We start from the raw sequence: 22330 nt of genomic DNA on the forward strand, positions 1-22330 counted from the left end.
GTTATCCCCTACATCCAGCCGAATCCGTCCAACTGGCCGTGCTATACTTGAAATGACCCACCTTTTTGGACCTACCACGGAGGTCCTTTAATTTGACCTTTGTTCGTTTGTCCGTTCGTCTGTTACCAGTTTTTCTCGGAATTGGCCCATTAGTTTTTTCTGATTTTTTTGCATACTGATGCAAAATGACAGTACCCAAAAAGTGACGGAGCCGGACTTTCGAAAAAAAAGTTTTTTGGGCAAATCTGGCCCAAAAGGTGCCTAAAAATGGGTTTTTTTGTGTTAAAATTACTTTGTTAGTTTTTCCTGAAATTTATCTGCAGTAGTATATAGCGGGATTAGTAGTTCCGTTCGATTTTATAGAAATTTTGAAAAAAAGAGGAGTGATTTGCCCATTATTTTCAACCCGCTTGTCAAGTGAACCTCGGGCTCACTTGATAGATCACCCAGTCAAAGGGCTACGTTTGAGGGGAGACAGCTATTCAACGTCTTGTACCAAGAAAATATCGATCGCTTGAAACAGGCGGCTGCAATGCCCCGCAAATAGTGTAGTTGCCGTCCTCAACCAAATTGGCATACTGACAGGAGTCGCAGACGAGTGTTCCTGGTAACGTCCTCGACCGCCCGCTGATTGAACATTTTCTCGTCAATCTTACGTTGGTTTATATTAAGTATGCTCGACAAAATGACGTTTCTCTGAGTTTTCTTTCGTACTCGGCCTTGTCCTCCTCTTCTTGGTTTTTCCCACCTTGCTTTTCCTGCAGATCCACCTCTTCATGATTGAGTAGCCTACGATACTTCTTCTTGAGAAAGGCTCTAAGTTCCTTGACTTTCGTCATTCATCAACGTAAAGTAACAAACCTACGATTACCATTCCACCTGTAACTAGTAAGAGCTCGTCGTCTTTATGCTGTCGCGATGGATTGTAGAAGTCACTCAACTTCGGCTCTCTCAACGGCAGAAGCTGGTTACCAGTCACCCTGTGGTACTCTCGCATACCAACGTTAAGATCGGTGAAAGCCTGCTCAGCGTGCCGTTTAACTCGGAGAGTTTTACTGATGTAGTCGAGCCTTTGCTGATGAGATCGTGAAACGATGCTCAAACATCCTCATGAACGGTAGAGCCAGCCTTTGGTAAACTCTTTTTATTTCACGATTTTGGCGTCCTCCCTCTCAAAATATCTTGTAATATACTGTTCTTTGGAATAGACTAAAAATGGCTAGGTCGTAGTAAGTAAGTCTGCGACCGCAGTCGGAGGCGACCCGAAGGCTCCTCTTTCGATAGCTATCTACCCGAAGGTAGGGGAGGACGCCACTTTTTCTCCCTGGATTGCTCCACTTACCCTTGATCCTTCTCTTAATTGCTGAGCATCAAGCAGAGAGGCACCAAGTACCATTTTGGAAATCTTTGGTCAGCGTCGCTGTGCTCCCAGAATGACCACTTGGGCATCGTTAAAGGTCAGCTTGATCTCAAGCTTGTCAGCTAAAATGGCTTGATGATATGGCCCAATGTCCTTAAGGAGGTCAAAATCAATAGGGATCTTGAAGCGATTCCCGTACGTCTTGACAATGGTTGTTTCCTTAGCATCACCAGTCGCTCCTCCTGGACTCGACTTGCAATTTAAGTCCGTCTATCTGCATTGTCAATTTCTTGAAAAACCCGATCCAGCTTGTCCTTCTTCGAGAGCCACGAATCGACGTAGATCACGATCTCGTCGTAGTTGTTGATCGATAGTATATCATTGCCCTCAAAACGGATCTTCAACGTCTTGACGATTTTGTACTCATTATTCGGCACCATGCTCCTCGCCTTGTCTTTGTCGCTCTTGATGTTAAGTTCAAAGCTTTTGAAGAAGCTGCCAGGCACGATAACGTCATGTTCTCCGAAGTTGGGAAAACGCACTCTGAGATCCTGTCCAGGCTCGATAAAGCTCGTGTTGTGAGTCGCGACGACATGATGCTTGTGAGCTTTTGCGACTTTCACAATCCTGTTATACCTCGAAAGGGGTTAATATCAGCCATTTATTTAACATTACTGCATGAAAGAAATGATTGATCCAACTTTCGTAGATGAAGAAACTGTTCTTCTAATTAACGACAACGACGCGTATGCCAACGACGACGTGTATACCAACGGGACTACGTTCATCAAACCGAGATGCCCAAGATGAGACCGAACTGCACGTTGAGAAATCGATAAGACAAGTACATCAGCGCCTTAACACGGGTTTTTCAAAAAAATACCCTCAGAAGAGAGGTCTAAATTTTGACTCGTCGACGACGTTCTTCAATACGAAAAATCACCTGAAGAATACACAAAATCTAACGGTGAGTTTCTAGCTGAAAACACACTCAGAAGCCGTCTCGGTGCCCGCGTTGCTCAAAAGCTTCTCAGAATCGAAACTATCCTAAGGCGTTTAAAAATTTCAAATTGATGCTTGAAGAGCTACCCACAGAACTAGAGATGCAAGATCTAACACTGCAAAGGCTTGAAAATGTATTGCGAGTTCTATATAGTATTGCTACTGCATCTGTCGCCACCAACACCGACCTCGACATGAGAGAGTTTAGCGACATCGACAAGGCGCTCACGAGAATGAAGGGGCGGATTCTGAACAACGCCTCAAAACTGTCTGAGGTCAATGAGCAAATCAAGGGAACGCGAGACGAGCTCAAAAACAGCAAAGACCCCCAAGACTATCAAAGAGAGCTTGAAACGTGCTTGAGGGAGCTCCGCCAAGAGCGAAAAGTCAGGCTTGAAATTGATTCTGAAAACCGTAAAGAGCTTACTTGTGAAACAATTACGGTAGTACTGACCACGCTGTCGGGCTGCTCATTTCAACCATCGTCACTTCCTTTACAGGTAGTGCTGCAGTGGGACCTCCAACTACCGCCAAAAATCCAAACTCAGTCAAGGAGTGGGTGGAGAGCAAGTTGAAGGCTCCAGCTCGAGCCTTAGGTAGACTCGCAGCAAAGGTGCGGCAGCTGCGATTCCAGGGATCATCGGGTAAATCATTGCTGGCATCTTAAACTTTCTGAAGAAAGCCGTCATTGCAGCCTCTGTTTGGAAATGTAAATAATCGAGTCTGTTATATAGAGTTGGGTAAGCGAGGCCCCTTATATAAACTGCATCTTTAGAATATAGTAGGGCTCAAACATAACAAAACACAGTCCTCTAGAGTAAAGAGCTATAAGAATCCCTCACAGCCTCAGAACATATGTGGATCTTTCTTACCTCTCTCGCAACGCTGGTCGCTATAGCCTACTGTATCTTCTAAAGACCAAAAAGCGTTAATCCTCCGATAGCTAAAATGATGGCTTGCTTCTCGTCCTCGTAATCATCTAAAGTGGGAATGACCTTGCATTTCCTCGCCTTTGGTGTCTTTTATGAGATCACCTGATCCTCTTGTGATGCCCTAGGACTCCGAGAAGGACTTATGTCTTTCCAAGGTTAAACCCAGACGTGTTAACAACAATTTTGTCGTTATACCAGTCAATCAAGACCTGGTTCAAAGTTTTCAGCAACATATCTGAAGGCAACCTATAGAGGCCTTTGTCGACGCTATAGTCAAGGCTTGATCGAGCGTATTTCAACGTGTTTTGGTACCTCGAAACGTCGTCTTGTAACAACACTGCTTTGTTAATTGCATCCTCCAAGTTGTCGTGAAACAGCCACTGACCCACGATAGCCTCTGCGTCATCTCACTTGGAGATGCCATGCCGCGCTCCAGCTTGCGAGGTCAAAACAAGGTAAGTGTAAGCTCCGGATGCTCTCGCAATTTTTTTCCAAGCCGGCTTTTGGTGTACCCGTGTGAGTCGGCCCTGATCCATTTGCTCCACGACGCGTGAGAGTCCTTCCAGTAGTAATAACAACCCGCATAGATGTGAAAGTTCTTCGACGTTCCGTATTCGTTTGCGATCTTGAGAGCTTGTTCCTTCGAGCAGCTGTTGTTGTACTTGTCGAAATTCTTCTCGTTTGGTAACGGTGCCAACAGCCGCTACAAGATCCTCCTGACGTTATAGTAAACGTGAAATCGATACAGAGCTCTTGCGAGATGTTCCTTTTCATTGAGATGTTTCACAGATATGTACTCCGAGATAGCGACGTAGCGCAATGAACGGCAAAATTCAGCTGTGTAACCCAGAGCTTCAGAGGATCGTGCTGCATGTTGTACGCGCTCCTCGCGCTCTGAAAGCCACCCGAATAAAAATCGCCATGATATATGTATCGTTACGTGCTAAAGGCAACCAGCGAACCCTCCAGTTTAATATCAAACCCTACTGAGTCCTAGTTAGTTGTCATCTTGCACGACGATATAAAGCTCTGACAAGTCCCGCCCAGTCACCTCTTTATCAGGGGGGATCAGTGTTTTGTACCCAAATGTCTGGCATTTTTTTAATTAAAATAAACGACGAGTTGTGAATACAATTCAAAAGGCGCACTGTTACTGTCGTCCAGTCCTCAGATTAGGCAACAGTAAGGGAGTCAAGTGGTTGGGTTTTCATACGCGTGTATTCTGCGAATAACGGCTATAAAGCAAATATAGAACACAAGTTTAAACAAACTATATACAAAGGTCTAGGTTAAAGTACAAGAAAGTGGAGAAATATCAAGAAATAAGATATAAAATATACTTACTAAAAACACTTTCCACGTACACTAACATACACTGACAGCAATATTAACACACTTCTGACAAACACGGAAATTCACTGAACATTTAACAAGAAACATACAATGAAGTGTCTCAAGGGACTTACAAGACATTATAATACACAAGAGACATTAATACCTAAGATAATTACAAAGTACAAAGCTATTAGCAAACAATAAAGTATATAAACCTAATTAACTACAAATAAACACAATGACATTACAATAAATATAAACTGCAGCTCTGCGGCAGTCACACACCGCACCGTCAAGAATTTTAATTCTTGACCACACATAACGAAAACAAAAATAAAACAAACAAACTCTAGCAACAAAAACAACATTCAAACTAAAGTCACGAAAATCTGAAAATGAAAAATAAAACCAAAAGAACCTCATAAAAATTTTACTATAAAATTTATAAAACATAAATTTAACATCGAATCTTTCAATCTTCTTCACACTAGACTTTTCAAATGAGTTCTCATCATGATTACTACAAAAGATATTTGCGAGGACAACTGGTTTTCGATAAAGTGTATCCTTTACAGGAACAAAACAAACATTAACTTCAAGACACGGTAAATAGCTCGATTCAGTTCGATTGACTTCCACTTTAACCAAGACAGGAGCTCGAATGCTTGGCTTCTTTAAAACAACAGGTGGTGAGATGTTTTGACTCTCTGTACCAAATGTAACAACACATTTTGGACCTGCTAATGAAGTCCGTTTAACTGCACTTAAGACAACTTATGTAATTTCATTGACAACGTTTACGACTACGGGTTTCACTTCATTAACAACCTCAACGCAAATACGATTCGACGTGGCAGTGATGTTCTTCAACTTACGTAGTTGGCTTGGTGCAGCGTCAATGACATCAAGTGCACCACGGATAACACCCTCACAAACACTAACTTCTTCAGATCCTCTGTCTGATAACATTTTGAGTGAAGGACGATACCTAACCAGCAAATCTCTATACCTCTTCAGGATGCGCACCAATCTTTCACGCTCCCACTGATACATTTGAACCTTGAGATCATTGCTTTTATCTTTGCCATCGTAGATATTTTTGAGAAAATTTGTCGACTCAAATATAGATTCAAGGATATCAATGCGTTCTTTGTTGTAGTTTCTCAAGCTCTGAGCTGCCATTTTGAATTTCTATGATCAACTTTCCATGTTCCAGTTTTGTCACATTACCATCAGCAAATTAAATCTCTGTCATACAAAACCATGTCGTGTATCGATAGTGTTTTTACTGTTACTGTCGTCCAGTCCTCAGATTAGGCAACAGTATAAGGGAGTCAAGTGGTTGGGTTTTCATACGCGTGTATTCTGCGAATAACGGCTATAAAGCAAATATAGAACACAAGTTTAAACAAACTATATACAAAGGTCTAGGTTAAAGTACAAGAAAGTGGAGAAATATCAAGAAATAAGATATAAAATATACTTACTAAAAACACTTTCCACGTACACTAACATACACTGACAGCAATATTAACACACTTCTGACAAACACGGAAATTCACTGAACATTTAACAAGAAACATACAATGAAGTGTCTCAAGGGACTTACAAGACATTATAATACACAAGAGACATTAATACCTAAGATAATTACAAAGTACAAAGCTATTAGCAAACAATAAAGTATATAAACCTAATTAACTACAAATAAACACAATGACATTACAATAAATATAAACTGCAGCTCTGCGGCAGTCACACGCACTATGCTCCATCAGGCAACCTTGAAGAAGAGGTATCAGGGGGAGTTAATGTTATAAATCAAAGACCAGATCTTAAAATGTTGAATTTTACACTACGACCCACCACGACCTCTATAGTCCGCTCAGGGTACAAAACACTGACTCTTCAGTTTCAATCGACATATTCACAGGTGTTTTCAACCTACACAACATATCTAGTCGAGGCTTAGGAGTTTTGTAGGCTGCACGCATCCCCCCTAAAATGGTTTTTGATATATCAAAAGTAATCAGAGGGGATGCAGGCAGCCTAGAAGTTTTAATGTTGTTGAAGTTTTCTGAAGTTTTTCCAGATAATTTTTTCCAGGAGACCTAATAATAATAATTTTTTTTTCCAGGAGACCCAATTTTTTTTTCTTTCTAGGAGACGCAATTTTTTTTCCAGGCAGCAGAGTATCTTAACAACAGCTATTTTTTTCCAGGAGCATCAAATTTTTATCAGAACAGATATATAATTTCCAGGAATCCAATTTTTTTTCGGAACAGCTGCTTTAATCCAGGAGTACCCTGGCATAGAACAGATGGGTTTTTCCAGGAGAAACCGGCCTTCGGAACAGCTATTTTGTATTTCCTAGCCGGTGGCTGCTCTTGAGTTTTGTTGCATCTCATTCCCTCTCCCTCCCCTGCCTCCTCCCCGTAGTTTTGAGTACGTAGCATACGCTTGGTGGTTCAAGTAACGAAATTGTGGTTCAGGAAGTCAATCTACGTGTTACGGTATTTTATTTTTATAGTAAAAGTGTTCGATTTTTAAATAAAGTCAAAATACTAGACAAAATAATAGATTTTATTTATGAAATGGAAAAGTTGATGATAAAATAAATTATATAGTCATTTGTTTTCGAAGATAATAATATTTGTAGTGACCCCCGCGTAATCATTCCTCCAAGAGCGTAGAACTCTTATTGAACTCTTATTGAAAAAAATGGAGTCACGGCTAACAGGGTCGGATACAGGAGGTAGGCTATCTTATTCGTGGAGAGTAATTAGTTTCCGTATAAGGTAATACGATAATAAAGTGCACTCTCCTCCTTTGGTTATAGCCTCCCTCTGTATCCGAGCCTGGCTAATAGGGCACTCGTCTCATTATCTGGTACTCGATGTAGAAATTTTCTTCCGACACGCTAAAGCTCTGAAGGTCCGCTCCTTTAGAGCTTTAGCGTGGGCGGCCGCCAATACGCCATCGGAATATCAGATAACTCGTCTCAAGACTCTCGCGCGCGCTTTCGATTTTATCTTTAAACTAGCCGGTACCGGCGTCGCACGCCGGTTAAGCTGTAGCTGAACGCACTAAAAGTCCTTTGGATGTTGAAGCTGGCTTAAAAAAGCGATCAAATAAAAAAAAGAAGTCTCTACAACGTTTAAACTCTAACCTTCCCCGGATGTCTTATCTTTTAACCATATTTGGATCGTGTACTGTCCCCCCGTGACATAATTTTTTGTTTGAGTCAAAAGTTATCAGAAAAAGCATCGTTTATTGTACCAGTGTCGTTTGAAACGACTCTGCAGGTAGTCCCGGGGGGGTACTTAGGCAAAAATGGGTGCTGGGTATGTGCGTGCCTTAAGGGTAGGGGTTTTCACCCTCCCAAAGTCTCTCTAAGGGTTACCAAAACAACAAAAGTCAAAATCAGTCTCTCTAAGGGTCGGTTTTTTCACAAACTCGGGTCAAAGAAAAGTGAAAAGTCAAAAAAGTGAGAACATTTTTAAAAAAAGTGAGAAAATTTTTCAAAAATTAGAGAAATTTTTCGAAAATTGGAGAAATTCTTTTAAAAATCGAATTTCTTTGGCCCATTATAGAAATTTTTTGTGAAAAAGTCTCTCTAAGGGTTGGGTTTTTCTACACTGAGTCTCTCTAAGGGTCACCTTTTCACCAAAATTCAGTCTCTCTAAGGGTAAGGGTCCAGAGGTCTGGCACGCACATACCCGACACCCATCAATCCTAGTACCCCCCCCCCCGGGCAGGTAGTTATTTTTCTCGCTTCGCTCGCGTTAAATATGCCGTCCAGTTTAAATGACAATTTTCAGGAAAAAGTGGGAAGGTCACAAAGAATAGTGCAACTCTTTGTTTTTATCAGATTGAAATAAAATAAGACAATTCTAAGTTGCTTTTTTAAACCCTTGTCGTAACTTTTCGAATTTTAACATAAAAAATGACGTACATACTTTTTAACAGTAACGACGACTTGAATATTTTTATAAGAAGAAAGAACCAGTGAACTAATTTTTTCTTATGCTTTATATCGCCCTTTGAATGCCGTTGTTGTCCACAAACTTTTTGATTTTTACTCTTGTCTCCCGAATAGACGTCCCCCTCCGCTTATTGTTAAGAGAACAAAAATCCGCCCCCCCCCCCGCTAATTAAACTCGAATAATTCAATATTTTATTACAGTATATAGATAAACCTTAAACTTGTTAAAATTTTCCTTTTTGTTAGTATTGGTTCGTATTTTACGTGTTTATTTGTTAAAGTTTCTTTTTTGTTGTTAAAATTGATATCAGTTTTAAAAAATTCTGTCTTCAAATTACCCCCCTCTTATTCCATCCCCCCGCTTATTAGAATTTAGAAAATTTTCCTACCCCCTGCTTATTCGGACCCCCCCCCCCCGTCTATTCGGATTTACTTTTGAAATATTCCTTTCTATGAAATGAAATTGTTTTGTTTTGAAAAGAATTCGAATGTCATTAATAAATACATTCGAAAACATTTAAAACAAAAGAAGAGAGAAAAAGGCATGTCTGGGCAGAAATTAAAATTACTAAATGTAGATGGGCCTTAAATTTAAAAACAAAGTCTAAACCAAGCTCTATCCGATCTTTCGCAAATGACGCGAATCCAATAGAACAAATTTGTGGAGCAAGAGACTAAAAGTCATAATTTTAAAACACAAACAAAGCGAAAACGAAAGTGGTGACACACAGACACACAAAGCACCGCTATTAATATATAGAAGTCTGTAAAAAGCTGCATTTCCTGTTTGCCTGTTTGTATGCTGCTGGGTCTGGCCATGGTCTCCTCCAAATGCCAAACTAGAGACATAGGAATATTCTGGAATTCTAGGAATTTTTTTTCCTGAAGGTAAGACATGGTTTTTACTCTGGCCTGGAGACTGTTCAAATCTGAATCTATCTATTTATCTATTGTATTATGGTTGAGTTACAGGAGGCTATGGGAGCCCATTTTCGCAACTATATATAGATGCTTTGACTAAGCATCCCGTCAGCACCTTGAACTGACTATACCCAATTCTTCGATTGTGTTCAATTGCGTTCAATCTGGACAGGAATCAAGGTTGATGTCCACTATATATATAATACCACAACGCCTCGATCCTTTAGTGACCATAAACAGTAAATGAATGTCGACATCCCTCTTCTAATTTCATCATCCTTCTATAGAGATAGCACCGATTCCTAGACGTAATTACCCAACTACCTTACAGTTAGGGAAACCATCCAGGATCCTGCCATTCTATAAGCCAGCAAAAACTAAATGACACTTGTAAACTTAAGTTTCTTACCATTTTCCATCGAAAACAACCAAAAACATTGCTACTTCCCAAAGCCGGAGATCAAAACAAATTATCTTCCAAGATTATGGCCATGCAGCGCATAACGAAGCGTGTTTAAATGAATATCATTAATTATAAGAATATCTTATGTTCTTACTTTCAGTAAACTTTGAGTTCTTCATTGAAGATGAAGGTAAGAAGATAAAAAATGCGCTGGATAATTTTCATTGTAACAGTTTGATCAATCATCGCTGAAAGTTTGAAAAAGTTTTTCCGACGCAAAAGAAATTGTCAGCCAATTAAAAGCACAGTGTGCTTATACTTACTATGTTTGCTACATCGTCTAGGCTAAAAAAAGTGCGAAAAGACACGAACGCCATTTTTTATTGAGTGATGTTATGATTTTTTTGATTGCGGCTGCGTACTGGAACTCGCCAAATGTTCCTAACTGCCTTAAGTGGATAAATTTTGGCGTGGATTCAATTTGGCGATAATGACCAAAATGCGATTTTTGGCGGGGATTTTATTTGGCGAAGCTCAACTTTGTAAAATTTGGCAGGGATTTAATTTGGTGAATGAAAGATTTTTGAAAATTTGGTGGGGATCTAATTTGGCGAAAGACAATTTTGTTAAAATTCGCTAAATTTACCAAGCTTAATCCCCGTCAAAATTGATTCACTTAAGGTAAGGCGAACCCTAAAAATATTTTTGTTTCCGGTCCACCGGGTGACGAAAAAAACACTCACCCGGCCGGCCGCAAAAAAATTTTTTTTGCTAAATTTCGATCCCAAAACTCGATTTTTTAAAGCACTCGTAGAAGTTAAAATGATGGTCTTCTTTACCTTAAATCTGTAGTAACTTGACACCGCTACAGGCTTCGGCATAAGAAAAATTTACGTGTGATCATCGCACGCCTAGATTTTGATTTATAGTGGTCTAGGCGTGCGATTATTCAAATACTTGATTTTCATCGTTTATATTTTCAATTGTGTTACAATCAGTTACAATATCTCTAAGAACTGGACACTCTCTTTCATTTTGAATATTTATCTTCAATTGCTAAAGGCTCCAAACTGTGATTACGAAGTGAACTTTTTTGAGAAAAAAGTAGAGTGAGAGAAACATTTCCCCAATTTTTTAAATCCTCACTTTATGAATGTTTCTTTTTATTTTACTCACAAGTTAGCATGATTCCTTTTATAAAACCAAAGCTGTTTACTTACTGAAAAGTCCCCACTTTGTGAATGTTTCTATTTATTTTACCCACAAATCAGCATGATTCTTTTATAAAAACCAAGTTGTATATAAAAAAAAAAGTTCTTAAAAGTTAGGTTGCAAGCAAGAATTAACAAAAACAATGCAGGGTTTAGTTTGAGATGAATAAAATTTCATTTCTATAACAATGATCAGGATAAAACCTTCATTCCAAGTGATTTCTAGGCGTGCATTTTACAGTAGAATATAAAATATCATGTGCGATAAATCACACGCCTCAAAAACTGATTCACGAAAGTTTTCCTAACAAACAAACTAACCCTAACCCTAACGATGATGTACGAAAAAAAATGCGGCCGGGTGACGAGGAAATAAATTTTCACCCGGCCGGTGGACCGGAAACAAAAATTTTTTTCAGGTTCGCCTAATTGAACTTTATCGAACTTAGCTAATCGAACGACCAAATTTCGATTGAATTCTTTAATCAAACTTTTTCAAAAGTTTTGAAGTTTTACTGAAATTGTGAGTATTCAATATTTGTCAAAGTTTGACCAAAAATACCGTTTGATTGGTTCAATTATTTATGTCTGGCTGATTGCTTTTTGTCTCAATTACCCAAACGCTGCAATCTCGTACACGTAGGCTTAATGCTCAAGACTAGAACGCCCAATACGAGACATTTGGCTGACCGAAAAAAATTTATCATCGTCAATTTTGTCAATACACCTTTCCCGTAATTCAAATTTCTCAGAAATGGCCCGGGAAAATGTGCGCTCCACCGTTGTGTATAAAATTGTTTGGGAGGTAAAAAACGCGTTTTTGCCTGCGAGGGGTTACGGAAAGTGGGATTTGAGCCTCTAACTTTTGACAGCGACCTTCTTTTGGCAAAATATTTTCAGGGTGGTATAATATCATGAATAGGTTGAACATACTAAAATTTGAGGGGATTTTGTTCTCGAGACAGAACTTAAGAAAAGCTCAAAAAACCAACTTTCCCTAAAGGGAACGCAGGCAAAAACGGGTTTGTTTACCTCCAGAGACCAAACAGTGGAGAGCATCGAAATAATGCGCGCGCATTAGTTTTACGAATTACGGGAAAGGTGTATTGTCAGAATCCTTTACTCACTTAAACACGCAACTTTCAGAAGTTTAATTTTTTTTTGGTTGTGCTTCATTTTAAAAATAAAGAAGATGAAAAGTTACCATTGATCTCATGAGTAAAAAGATGTATTCAGACTAGTCTAACGAAAATGTGCTCGCCCGCAGCAAATACTTAGAATATCTTGCGAATTAATATATGCATAAAACTGACAAATTCCTTTCTTTTCTATTTTATTCTTATCACCATCGATCCTGACTTGACAGTAAGAACAATTAAAGAACCAAATTTGGCAATGCATAGATAGTTATTACAAACGGCCAAGAAAATTTGTGTGAGGCAAAAATTGCGCGATAAACGAAGCGCTAGAAAAACGCCCAGTGAAAATTGAAACTAGAATTTATTGAATAATTCACTAATAAAAAGCATCAAAGGTTTTGTTTTTTGTACTTATTATAAATTCATAGTTTTTAAATACTAGTTTTTGAAAATCAAAGGACAATTAAAGTCATTTTAAGATGATTGGGTGGATATTGGGCAGACGGGCATTTTGCATGTTCCAAGATCAGAAATCAGGTGAGACTAAAAGACGGGGGCGTTTTAGTATGTAATATTAATTCATTATTTTGTTATTTTTATTTTTTACGAATGCAAAGTGAATTTTTGTATTTTTGAATCAAGGAAATATAATGCAATATATATATATTATATTTATGATTTTCAATGCCAAAAGATATTTCTTTACTTAAAGAATAACCCCCTGCTGTGTTGCTTTGACACTTACCCCCGGATTGTTTTAGTTGGCACTTCAGTCACGTGACTAAAAACCGCGTATGTGTTGAACCCGACTAACCAAAAGAGTAATTAGTACATAATTATTGTGGAAGTGAACGATTGAAATGAGTGTTTCGGAAATAAAAAAGACAACTTTTGTAAGGATGTTGAGTTTTCTGTATATATCCCACTTTGTGATGCACTGTGGAGTAACCAAACTTATCAAACAAATTGGGTTATGGAAACTGATCGAACTACAATCCGTTTATCGCACCAGTTGATGGGTCAGTGGAAAACATGGATCCCATCCATTGACTACTCCATTGGTGTACCTGTTGGAGTACCCTAGTTTTTATGCCCTAGCTAGAGCTTGAAAATAATAGAATTACTGATTTCTTTAGTTGTGTAGGTGACTTCTATTTGAAATTCAAGTGATTCCATAACATAATAACATAATGAGAATCTAGAAATTAGAAGTTTTTCATTTTGTCAGCAAGACACCAAGATCGCCGCAGTAATATTGTCTAGCGCTCTCGAAGCATTAAAAATCAATTTGAGTAGAGATCTCTCTTTCACTCTGGTCTGCAAGATCTCTACTCAAATCGATTTTTAATGCATCGAGAGCGCTAGACTAATTTCCCGATTTTCCGTTTTGGATTAGTATCAAGCCTGTTGTTTTCTATTTTCATAAGATAACACGGGCTAGTATGGCGATAATTGATTGGTTAGTTGAAAGATTACGTCATTTTCAGCCAATGACATTTGTTCTATTAGGAAAGTAAAATAATTTTTTTTTTAATTCGCGAAAATAATTTCCGCCAAAAATATCTTCCAGCGAAAATTTCTTCCCTTAAGATTTATCTAACTTTTATTTTGGAGCTCGTTTTTTCGTTGTCTGTAATTCAAGAAACGAGTTTTCCCATTCTGGTCTGTGAATTATATCGGGGTACTCCAGCAGCTACACCAATGGAGTAGTCCATGGATGGGATCCATGTTTTCCACCGACCCCCAGTTGATTGAATACTCAACAACTTTTTACGAAATCTGATAGTTCCATTTATTTTTTAAATCAAACTTTAATCACTGGTTGGAAACAAAAGTTTAAAATTCAAGGGAATTTCAGAAATTGAGATGAATATTGAATTTAGCAAAATTTAGCAGAATTTAAGGAATTTACATAAAATATTCAAAATTCCCTGATTTTTTTACAAAAACCTGGAATTTCAAATTTTAGGTACTTTTTCAGATGTTTTGAAGACAATCAGGGCTGATTCAGGGGAAAAATTGTAGTAATTACAGTATCTGGTATTGCCTGAAACCTCCCTATTTAGTGGGTGAGACAAAGTTTTTCAAATTCACTTAAAATCAGCTTTCCAATGTACTTTAAAAACTTGTAAGAATTCAAAATCTGCTTGGGGATATTTACTCCTAAAACAGGGGCCGTGGCTCCACTTTGAAAGTGATGGGGCCATGATATACTGACGAAGGAGGTGCCACCATGGTTGGCGTCAACCGGTAAAATTTTTTGAATTTTAATCCTTCTAGATCGCCTAAAACAGGTCTGTTTTAAGGTTATCAAACAAAATTTGGCTTGATTAGTAAATTTTATTTTTACTATGAAAAAAATGTGGTCGAGCCAAGGCCCGGGTGGCCCCACCGGTGCCACGGCCCCTGTAAAAACAGGTAATGTTTAAAAAAACTAATTTTCTTATGATAGATTATTTAGGTCTAAATTTCAGCAAATCTGAGAGGCATAACAATTTCATTATTCTGAAGATTAAAAAAAGGCTAAAAGGCTCAGTATACATTGTGCAATGTATGTTTCTCGTTTCCACATAAATTTAGTTCAATTCAAGTTAATGTTTTCATAAGTGCAATTTCCAAGAATAAACCTTTTTCAAATAGCTTTGAAATCTCAAAATTGTTTACTTAATTGACTTGCAGCTCATAGTTCAGACATATATTTTTGATTTATATTTTGTTTTTATTGAAAGTAGTAAAAAGGATAAAAATGACAATCACAAGTGAAAATCCAACAACAACTCTAACTGGGTTTAATGGTAAGAAACTTTAGCTTTTTTACACGTACATGTTGTTTTTTTTATAAGCATTGCACTTATAAGCATATCTAGGCTCATATATGGGGAAAAATTAAGCATATGACAAGCATTACTTGAGCCTACGAAAAATGTTTTTTTCCTGATTTTGGCTTTTTTGGCTGCAATTTTACGGATTTTCAGTATTTGCCTGAATTTATGCTTTGGATTTAAGCATCCCCTCAAGCATTTTTCAGCCTTATTAAGCTTCGAACTAAGCATCTCTGAGCCTGTTTTCGGATTTTTGTATGCTTATAAAAAAAACATGTACTGCAATAAGATAAGAATAATATATCGATAAAATAAGGAACTTTTCAATTTTTAGCTTGCGAGTGATTCAAAAATTTTGATAAAATTAAATTGCTTCATCTCTCTTAAATTCTTTTATTTTTAGTCAAATTCTTTACTTTATCATCATTTTTGAAATAAGAGAAATCTCTCATTGCTCAATCAACAGAACTAGTCGTCTCAAAATGATATTATTTGAGAAAAGAAACTTAACTTCAACTCACATATTTTAGAAATTTGGTACAAGATTTTTTTGTATTGTTTGGGGTCCAATGTCTTCGTCCATGTCATTGCAGCTTTCATTGCACTTCGAGCCCTACATAAAAACAAATATGGAAGATATCTACCAGTTGCAATAATTTTGATTGGTTTTTTGTACCCTATTAGTGGTGGCTTTATCACAAGTATGTACTTTTATAAATTTGTTCTTTAAATGGTAACCAAGAGGTGTAGAAAAATATGGAATGATTCTCCGATCAATTTAAAGTATCTGAAAATCAGACCAGCTTTCTTGTCAGTATGATTTTGAAGGGTTTCAACAACTGGCTCATTAAACTGCCACTATCTAAGCATCTATTCAACAAAAGGACCAGTGCCAGACCTGTCAACATTCTAAAACAATATTAGTTTGATGTCATGGTAATCATCAACATTTGGATTTGTAAAACGAGCAGTTGAGAACTGGTAGAGAACAGCTAGGACTAAGTCAAGGTCAGATATTCTTCACAATCTGAAGGCCAATCTGAAATCAAAACTTGAGAACTGCTAGAGCCCGGTCTTGTTTTTAAGTACCTTAAATTGCTTTTTTGGGCCACATAATGTGCAGATGATTTATTAAATGAACTGTTCTCTCTGGGTTGAGTAATTATGTAAATAGATTCTCTACCAGTTCAGGTTGTAGTCGCCAAGTAGAGGAAAAACATATCGGGTGTTTTCAAAAGTGCACAAGTTTGAAGTGAGGTTGTTAGGAAACAATGTTGTATAATATCTAAACCTTGTATATACTATCAGAAAGAGGAAAGTCTAATCAAATTTTGAACTAAACATTAAAAAAGGCTCTTTTTGATACTTTTTAACACCCAAAGATTCCAGGGCCTTTTGAATGTTTTAATTATCAAAATCAAAGAATCGTTAAAATAGAAAAGTGCTAGTTACAGCAATTAAAATTTTGAACTGACTCTGCAGCACAACAAAAACACTCTCTTTTCTTGTACAAAAGAGGAAGAGAGAAAAAAATTGATAAACACTGCTTTTTCCTCACAAAAATGATGCTTTTTCAAAAGAGAATTTTTTCGAATTTTCTTCTTAACTTTTTGAATACGTATTTAAATACAAATTTAAAGAATGATAGCTTAAAATGTAAGTGAGCGTTTGTCACTAAAATTGTCATAAAAGTGAAAAATAAATGTTGGAATTGAAAATTAAACCGTGTCTTGTTCGGTTTTGGGTCAAAAAAGTGACAAACGCCCAAGTTAGCCTTTCCTCTTTCTGATGGTGAAAAGATTTCTAACATTTTTAGTTCAAACTTTACACTTTTCCTTTGAAACACCCGGTATTAAAAACGATACATTCTGCCTACTAATTTGCAATTACATCTAGATGAAATACTGTAGGTAGCTTTTTAAAATAAACATTTATTGCATTGCATTTTAGGTTGTTGTATTGCTTGGATTTATACAGCTGCTAATTACGCAATGGAAGTGCAAATGTGCGCCATTTATGGTGTAGGGCAAACGTTTTTCTTGGTAGTTGTATCCTTTGTAAGGTTGTATGGAACATTGTAATAAACTTGTTGCTAATACAGCAGCCAATGCAATACGGTGATGAAAGACATCCCAGAGATGAAACTTCCTTCCTGGGCTGGGTCTCTTGTTTTGCTCCAATCTGATATGGCAGATGCGTGTTATATATGTGAAGAAATTCAAAGAATTTTTGTCCAACTATCTTCTTTCAGGAGATTTGGATGGCAGAGCAGCATATGCATTTCGTCCTTATTAGAACTCGTCAGCACTGCATACTGCACCCTGGCTAGGCAGATCGAATTCAGGAAATCAAGATAAGAATATAGAAATCAAGGACATTTCTACTATCAACTGAGGACTGCAGTGAAATTAGTGATATCTGAAATCATGTAATGATCGATCATGGCTATCAAAGGTATACTTCAAATGACGTTTATTGGTTCTCGATTTATTACGTACATGATAACATGTTGAATCTGATTACATTCACCAATATGTTTTCAGCATCAATGATACAATATCAAAAAGTGATTGATTTCTGGCACCTTTTATATTTTGTATACTTTGAATATAAAGTATCGAAGAATATGAAAATGATGGTTGATTACATTTTGCAATGTCTTCTTCATCATCATTCTAAACATCATTCTTTTCCATCATGAACTTGTTTGTTGTATTTTGACTTCTTCATGGATGAACAAAGATTGAATGTAAAAAAGTGATGCATTTTTCAGTGTTTTTAACAGCATTGGTATATTTATGAAAAACTATGTTGACTGTATTTTTGCAGTGTCAAATACAACGAGGCCTGTTAAAAGCAGTACGGAATTCGTATAAATAAAAATCCCCACTTAAGGGATGATGTTGTTAAAGGGATGATGTTGTTAAAGGGATGAAAGAAATTTTCATAAGAAATGGAGTATCGATGTCATGATTATTTCTGTTATACCGGCTATGCAAAGTACGTGGAACAGTTCTATCGATTTTCTATATACTCGTACATCACTTGCCTCGTTTTAAAATTATTGCCGTGGTGATTAACTCCCAGCGGATTTTATTAAAAGGAATTTCTATTTATAAAACATTCATTTAATGTCTCAAGGGACATATAATAATCACCATGGTAATTGTTTGAATACGAGGCAAGTGATGTTTGTGACGTAATTTATGAAAAGGTTTACAGTATCCAAACTTCTGGACACACTGTATGTTTTAAACTTAAAGACTTTCGGGGATGATAATATGTTTTCAACATTGTTGTTAACAAGTGGACGTGGCAATTTTGTTGTTATTTTACTGTTACCAAATAAAACCCTTTGTATTATTTGACTGAAAGGTCAAATATATTTATACCATTTTTTTAGAATTTATTTATGTTTTTAAGTTATTAAAATTGGATTTCAAAGGTAGACTATTTTTAAGCAAGTGACGAGGTTTTCATCAGATCAGATGCAAAATAATAGGTTATTTTTACAAAATTGGAGAAAAAAAGGCAAAATTTAAATGTTTTCGTGGTGCATCTGACAGGTTAAAAATTAAAAAATTGACGGAACATTAGTTCGGAACAAATCTTTAAAAACTTAAAAGTCAACAAGGGAAGAGTAGATTTTAGGGGCAGGAGTAGAATGTAAGGACACACCAAACTTCGGTCTCCCACAATGGCTTAATAAAACCTGGATACCTAAAATATTATTGTCTACTACTTTTTTCTGGTAGTATTCTCAATCAATAAATAGAGACGTATTATGGTTTTTCAATTTAAGCATAGAAATAACGTATTATACATACAATATCATCATTATTATCTAGAATAATATATGATAAAAATAAAAAATGCAACTATTAAATAGTAATTCAAAGTGAACAAGAAGGTAATTATAAATAAAAATATCGTTATTTTCAAATTATTAAGTTTAAAATTTATTACTATTTATTAAAATCTATTACTGTAAGATTATCATCAAGAAGCAAGTACTCTTGGACATCCAAAAAACATGTACAGCCTTATATAATCTTTGAATACAGGGTTTTGGATTTTATATACATTTCGTAAAATTACAATAAAAGATTATTTCCACTGTATGTGATAATCTTTGAATACAGGGATTTGGATTTTATATACATTTCGTAAAACTACAATAAAAGATTCTTTCCATTGTATGTGGAATACATTTTTCGATTCTAAATTTAATAGATACCTAGATAGTAGTGCCTCTAAGGCCTCTGACATTAGCTGTTATTTGTCAAAAGATTGGAAAGAATGGGTCAAATTGTCCATGTGTTACCATGATATTTTTACTTTGTTGATATTCCGTTGTCATGGAATCCCTTTCGTCTTTATATCCAGTGAAACCATGCTCGTTTCTCGGGAAAGCACCTCGCCCCATTAGTCTAGCCTGAAATTATAGAAAATTTGAAAATTAATTTGAAATTTAAAAAAGGATTCGTCAGTAAGACTGCAGCATTTGAAAAAGACTTTCTCAAAACACTATAAAGCATGCAAAAGCTATATTTTAGCTCTTTCAGAGAATTCAAATACAAGACATTCCCATTTTAATCCGCTGTATTATCATTTATCTAATATCTTCAGAATCAATATAATTTTAGTGTTACCTTTCTTTTCTGTTCGCAATTGCATCCTCCCCATATGTTTGTCTTCGTAATTTCCTCTGTCTTTATTTTCTTCTGTAAGACGTCAATCGTTTGATGTAACTGAAATGTAACTTCTTCATTTTCTGCCAATTTACTTTTCAGATTTTCGTTCTTTAAAATTTCTCTTTGCTTTTCTTCTCGCTCTCTTTCGCATTTATTTTTTAAATGTTGAAGCTAGAAATGAAAAATAATAATTTTGTTAATCGGGTCTCATTACCGAGCTCCTACAAAAATAAGGGTCTGAAAAAATATTCTGATAATTTATGTGAATCATGGAATTTCTTTGCAGACTTTGCCTACATATATTAATCGACAGTATCTACATTTCCCAGAAATCTTTTATTACAATTTTATTACTTTTAACACAATTTTGTGAAAATTCTGTTGGGGTTTCTGAGAATTTCTAGTTTTTTCTTTTGGTTGGCTCGCCGTGAGAAAAAAACAATAGTTTTTCTAAGAATAAAACAGTACATCGCGCGCATATTTATTTCTGCTCTCCTCTGTGATCTTTGTGAACAGACTTTTTCAGCTTTTAAACTTTTTACTTGACATTTAATCGTAATATAATAATTTTATCTTTCAAAAGGAAAAGGGTATCCGCAGTTGAAGAACAAAAAAATCTATTTTCACTTAATTAAAAACGATTTATTTTTCTTTCCCGGATGTTTTATGTACTACAACGAAGCTTAAAATTTTCCCCGGCTGATTTTTGCGAAATATGAAACACCCCCTGTCTTACAGATCCGGTCAGACTTATTCCCACAGTGGGACGAAATTCTTTTAATTGAAATCTCAATGGGGGTAAAAATTCTATTGTTCCTAGGTCAAACGATTCATTGTGGATGGTTTAGGCTAAGTTTTACAGTTGGTTATGGGTCCCACCGGGCTGTGAAACAGGGGTGTATTGAATATAACATTAAGAGTTAGATTTTAAATGTAAAGCATTCAAAGCAGTGAAATTGCTTACCTGTTCTTCCAATATGCGAATATTTTCAATCGTTTTTTGGAAGTCTTCACCGGATCTTTGCTGAAGACAATCACCACTTCCACGATCCAGACCTTTTCCAAACTCAATCATTCCATCGTCCATGTTTCCAGTGTTTTCCATTCTTAATAATGCTTTCAACCGTCCGTTTTCTTGCTTCAAATTGTCATAATCATTCTTCCAAATACGATTCACTTCAAGCAACTGTTAGAGATAGAAAATAAGGAAGCTCGTTGAACTATAAAGACCTGTAAACTTAATGTCACTTGAATTAGATGTGATAGCTTTATTCAATTTGTCTAAATCTTATCGTCGTGAAATTTTTCATTTTTGGAAACTCGTTAAAAAACCCGTTGATCGCCTGGTTCAAAGCGATCTGTTCACCATTGTCAGTAGATTGACATTTTTGTCAGAATTGAAACACATTGTTCGAATCTTTCCGAGTCTGTTTTAAAGTAAAACGATGCCTCAGCTTGATAAACCTTCCCAGCTGGCACACAACGTTGTTTCAACGTTTTTCTAACATTCACAACGTCCATGAAACAACGTTGTGTGCCATCTGGGTTACAAAAGGCTTCTCATAGTTCGAAGAAAACTTCTGATCCCTTCCAGGTCGAATTATAGAGTGTGTTATACTGTATGTATTAAATTTTAATTTTCAATCTTTACCTCGTCAATCATTTCTTTACACACTGCATTACAACAACCGTTAGTTTTCATTTTCTTTCTTACAGTATCAAAATTTCTTTGTGACTTTTTCTCGATTATAAGCTTCTACTTTGTGATTTCTGAAACTCCTGTCACTTGACGACTGTGTGGTTATCCTCTAATACTGCATTTATATTCTTCAAAACTTTGGCCCTGCCCATCGTTATTCGCTTCTGATATCACTTGCTTTCACCATCTCTAGGTACTTTACAAACAATGATTTTTGTTTCCATAGAGACGTAGCTAACGGATAATTTATGCTAATTATTTCACAATGTTTTGAATGGATGACTTCCCTTTACGCGGTTTCTATGTATGATAGGGGAGTTGTTGACATAACCGCGTAACTATTTATAAGAATATTGTCCAAACTTGACATTGGTATTTTAATAAGTTTTTAGCTTGTTATTTTTTTAATATTAACAGTGCCTTTGGTTTTTAAGAAGAAACACTAAAAATAAGTTCGTTCTCTAAACGGAATTTGAAAATCATTTGCAAGTATCTACAATATTATTGACAGTGTTTCAAGATTATGTTTAAACTGATTCTTATATAAAAACGTAAACGATTAAAACGAGAGTTTATTGCGTGACGTGTTAAAATTTATTTTGATGGGATTTAGTTTCGAAAGTATTGCTTAGTTGCGTTGTTTTAAGTGGGCCAAACCCTGGAATTTAGAAAAAATCACAAAATCTTAAACTTTGCTGAAAGATGAAAGGATTTTTCTTTGTAAATCAAAGCGGCACTTTGGAAATTCCATGCCACAATAATAAACCTAACTAAGGTCACCTAGAAAAATCACAAAATCTTAAACTTTTGCTGAAAGATGAAAGGAT

General features: G+C 36.3%; 2 protein-coding genes across 2 annotated transcripts; one reads left to right on the forward strand and one right to left on the reverse strand.

The window, feature by feature from the left end:
* Window positions 1-15009: 15009 nt before the first annotated feature.
* Window positions 15010-17732, forward strand: LOC136817722 (transmembrane protein 170A-like). Its single transcript, XM_067074038.1, has 4 exons — window positions 15010-15083; window positions 15641-15811; window positions 17061-17131; window positions 17362-17732. Exons 1-4 carry the CDS (start codon window positions 15035-15037, stop codon window positions 17437-17439), a joined length of 369 nt encoding a protein of 122 aa, XP_066930139.1. The 5' UTR covers window positions 15010-15034; the 3' UTR covers window positions 17440-17732.
* A 1258-nt stretch (window positions 17733-18990) lies between these two features.
* LOC136817709 (uncharacterized) lies at window positions 18991-21671 on the reverse strand. Its single transcript, XM_067074032.1, has 4 exons — window positions 21456-21671; window positions 20769-20990; window positions 19763-19975; window positions 18991-19545 (listed from the first exon to the last, which is right to left on the reverse strand). Exons 1-4 carry the CDS (start codon window positions 21504-21506, stop codon window positions 19393-19395), a joined length of 639 nt encoding a protein of 212 aa, XP_066930133.1. The 5' UTR covers window positions 21507-21671; the 3' UTR covers window positions 18991-19392.
* Between the last annotated feature and the right edge of the window lie 659 nt (window positions 21672-22330).

Source organism: Clytia hemisphaerica, unplaced genomic scaffold (genome assembly GCF_902728285.1).
Source record: "Clytia hemisphaerica strain Z4C2 unplaced genomic scaffold, Clytia hemisphaerica genome assembly, whole genome shotgun sequence".
NCBI lineage: Eukaryota > Metazoa > Cnidaria > Hydrozoa > Leptothecata > Clytiidae > Clytia > Clytia hemisphaerica.